At 31.6% G+C, this 3,564-nt stretch overlaps 2 protein-coding genes across 2 annotated transcripts in view; one reads left to right on the top strand and one right to left on the bottom strand.

Moving 5' to 3' along the window:
* Positions 1–761: 761 nt before the first annotated feature.
* On the bottom strand, positions 762–2,718 carry LOC108749350 (SUMO-activating enzyme subunit 1). Its single transcript, XM_018487967.1, has 6 exons — positions 2,519–2,718; positions 1,936–2,107; positions 1,605–1,861; positions 1,348–1,529; positions 1,123–1,255; positions 762–1,046 (listed from the first exon to the last, which is right to left on the bottom strand). Exons 1-6 carry the CDS (start codon positions 2,611–2,613, stop codon positions 884–886), a joined length of 1,002 nt encoding a protein of 333 aa, XP_018343469.1. The 5' UTR covers positions 2,614–2,718; the 3' UTR covers positions 762–883.
* A 218-nt stretch (positions 2,719–2,936) lies between these two features.
* The window catches only part of LOC108749319 (protein C12orf4 homolog), a 4,108-nt gene continuing 3,480 nt past the window's right edge, over positions 2,937–3,564 (top strand). Inside the window, exon 1 of the mRNA XM_018487925.1 lies at positions 2,937–3,143. The gene's annotated coding sequence lies outside the window, so the exon portion shown is untranslated. The remainder of the gene's footprint in view (positions 3,144–3,564) is intronic.

The following is a 3,564-nucleotide window of genomic DNA, read 5'->3' as shown; positions in this document are numbered from 1 at the left end:
ACATAGAACGCTGATAGGCCCGAGGCGCAACATCGTGTGCACGGGAAAAGACGATATATCATAATTCCAAGCTGAAGATCGAATCAATCACTTTACCCGCGCGTGCATGTATGTGTAAAATAGCGCAAATAACATACATACGCATACCTTGTCGAATGTGTATAGTCTCGAATAAAGAGGAATATCGAAGTAGATGACACAGTAATAATTTATATTAAAAGTACCGAGACTATGTGATATGACTAAATTGTCATATCACATTGCTATTACTACGTAATAAAATCTTTTACCACATATATTTGTGCGAATTCACTGTGAAATCAAACTATGCATTTTCGTGAAAATTTTGGGGAAATAGGATGCACGCGTGGAATGCGTTCCCTTGAAAATAATGTCGATGAGCCGATAAAGCATAACGAGGCATACTCTAATCGGCTCCCCTACCAATTTTTCAATCCCCATTTTACGTTTCGCGACGTGTTTTCCGTCCGAGTGCGCATGAAAAAAATCCACAAAGCGAGCTTGGAATTGCCTTGCCGGAATCTCGATAGTGTGAGTCATATATGCGCGTAAAACGTTTGTACTTTCTGTACAAAATGTATTACATACATAAATACATGTGTGTGTGTGTGTGTGTGTACACACACACACACACACACATATATATACACAAATCACATCGATGTTAAATCCATAATAATAACTGTTATATGTATGCAAGAGTAATGAATTATTTTCAAAATATGATTATATTTGCTGATAAAATAAGTTTCTGTTGTTTTTCACGTATGAAAAGGATAGATAAATAGGGAACGTCATAATCAGTGTATCACAGTATTATTAAAAAATCTTTAATATACTCAGCTCCACACATCACGTTCGATTAATAGCCCAATTTCAAAATAATTCCGTATGATGAATCTGGATTAAATGTAAATAAATTATTGAGTGGAGCGTGTTTCTGCGAGGCCGCCTTGATTATTTCCTGAGCCATGATACCACCAATGACAGAACAAACTGGACTGAGTTGTCCATACAAATCGCTCCTACAATTACAAAAATATTATTATACATGTAAATTTTTTGATCAATTAATTTACGTGTCAAAGCTATCATACATACTCCACTAAATTATTTATTTTATCGTCTAACTCATATTTTTTAATAATTGCAGAAGCTTCATTTTTCAGATTTTCACAACCTCTTTCATTAGGCAATGGATCTTCACCATACTTTTCGCGATAATTCAGCAATACTACAAAAAATTTATAAGACTAGCTTTATATATATATATATATATAAATATAAATCTTTACTTAAAAAAAAAATTCTAATTTTAAAACATACTTAGCATCATATAGTAGATTTCTTCCTCCTTAGATAAAGATGTTTTTGGAACATTTAGAATAAACTCAAATGGTACAAAAGTTTCCGTTCGCTTTTCACTAACTGTTATGGTTTCAATCTTTTCTTTACCCACAGAGTCACCACCTTCAGGTATTGTGACTTTCTTTGATTTTGACACATCCCTAAAAGATTTTCCATTATTTATCTACAAGACATTCGCTCTTAATATACAAATTTAAAAATATAAGTGTACGCACTCTACATATTCATGTTCTTGTAAATCTATAAATACATAACCAAGTCCTCCCCATACATCTCCAGCAAAGAATTTGACTTTTTGACTTCTGCATGCTCGATTAATCCTCTTTAGCTGGGTAATAGTACAATGCATAGCACATACTATATCAAACTGTCCAAAATATTCGTCAGGTTTATCATCAACTTTGTCAGAATCTGCATTAACGTTAACCATAGGATTTAAGTTTTGCGCTCTTGGCAATGATGCTTCAGCTTTCTGTAAGCAAACAATTATTTCAACATATATTTATTCACGCAGCAAAATAATATAATCTACTATTTAATGGTTACATTCTTTCCAATATCTTCTTTTGGAACAAAGAACTGCGAACATCTATCCAACTCGGTTGCATTTCTATGATCCAAAAATGTAACGCTTTTAACTCCAGCTAGAATAATGTTTTTAGCAATTTCTGCTCCAAAACCATCTAATCCAATCAAAAGAATTTTTGCAGCTCGCAATCTGTGAAAAATATAGATAAAAAACATTCAAGAAAATAATATTTAACAAAAATTTTTATAAACTATTCTAAAATGTTAGATCTGTTTTTTATCCCTGCATTAAACTGCACTAGAATTTTTTTAATTTTCATTAAATATAAAAAATATACTTATTATACTGTTGTAAATTCCAAAAGTATATACTAATTCAGTTGGTACAAAACAGATCTATTTGTTTATTAAAAGATATATATACATATATATACGTACTCGGCAAAGAGTGAAGAGAAACAAATTACGTCCAAAAATCTCTAATTAATTCCAAAAATCTTCCTATAGCTGTGTTATGCATATCGTACTTGTAATTTGAAATTTTCACAAAACGTCGGTATTGATTCCGAATTAGGTTATGTCATAAATTTACGAGACCTACCGTTTCTGTGAGTCCAAGCCCCACAGACGAAGTTGCCTGTCATACAACTCGGCTTCATGATCCGTCAATTCTTCCGTTTGTTTGTGATCCAGCATTGTAAAAGATTTATTTTTCACGGAACACTCACGAATCGCCGCCAAAAAAGCGTCGCGGAATCTTTTGATATACAACCAATATAGCGTCTAAACCGCCTATGAGCATAAATGTAACAAAGAACTACTAGTTGCGTTCAGAAAATAATAATTTCGACTAAACTTCAATTAATTTAAAAAATTAATTTAACAAATAATACTTGCAATATTACTGTTGTCAATATATAAATAAAATTATTAATTTTTATTACCTCACATACCAAGAATAAAATTAAAGAAAGATTAAAGCAATATAAGGATAATAACGAACTATCTTCATAGTCGGCTATGATTGGCGCACTACACTCACCAATCAGATCTACTTTCCAAAAGACGACCATTGTATTTTCTGAACGCAAATTGTCTATTGCCACGGAGAAAGCGGTAGAATAAGGAAGAGGAAAGGGAAAAGGGTATCAAGAACTGTTGATTATCACTGATTATCATGTAGATAGTGTGTTTTCAGATTACTGGAGAGACGCGAGATATAAACGGTATCCATTTCGAATTTATATAAAAATCTACATTTAAAAAATCGTCAAATCGCATCGTCCGACAGTGCAAGAAAAAATTTCTGTGTATACGAGTTATAGAGGTTATGTTCATTACAAGTTGACAGATTGTTACAATCGAAACATACAATAGTCAAATAACACATCAAAATCAGTAGAACAATGAGTGTCAGTACATATTCTCTATTAACATAGTGTATTCCTTCTTTTTTATTTTTATGATATTTATTGTAAAACATGGGAAAAATGTATATCAAACGATCAAATGGAATGAAAAAGTCTTGCAAGAGACTGTGACAAATGTATAAATGTAAAAATAATAGTTATAAACAAAAAAAAATTTAGTTCATTAAAAACATTGTGACTACATCTAAAATGTAGTCTGCATTTTTTTTATTATTCC

The sequence above is a fragment of the Trachymyrmex septentrionalis genome, unplaced genomic scaffold (assembly GCF_001594115.1).
Source record: "Trachymyrmex septentrionalis isolate Tsep2-gDNA-1 unplaced genomic scaffold, Tsep1.0 scaffold29, whole genome shotgun sequence".
NCBI lineage: Eukaryota > Metazoa > Arthropoda > Insecta > Hymenoptera > Formicidae > Trachymyrmex > Trachymyrmex septentrionalis.
This window is presented reverse-complemented; position numbering and strand designations above follow the sequence as displayed.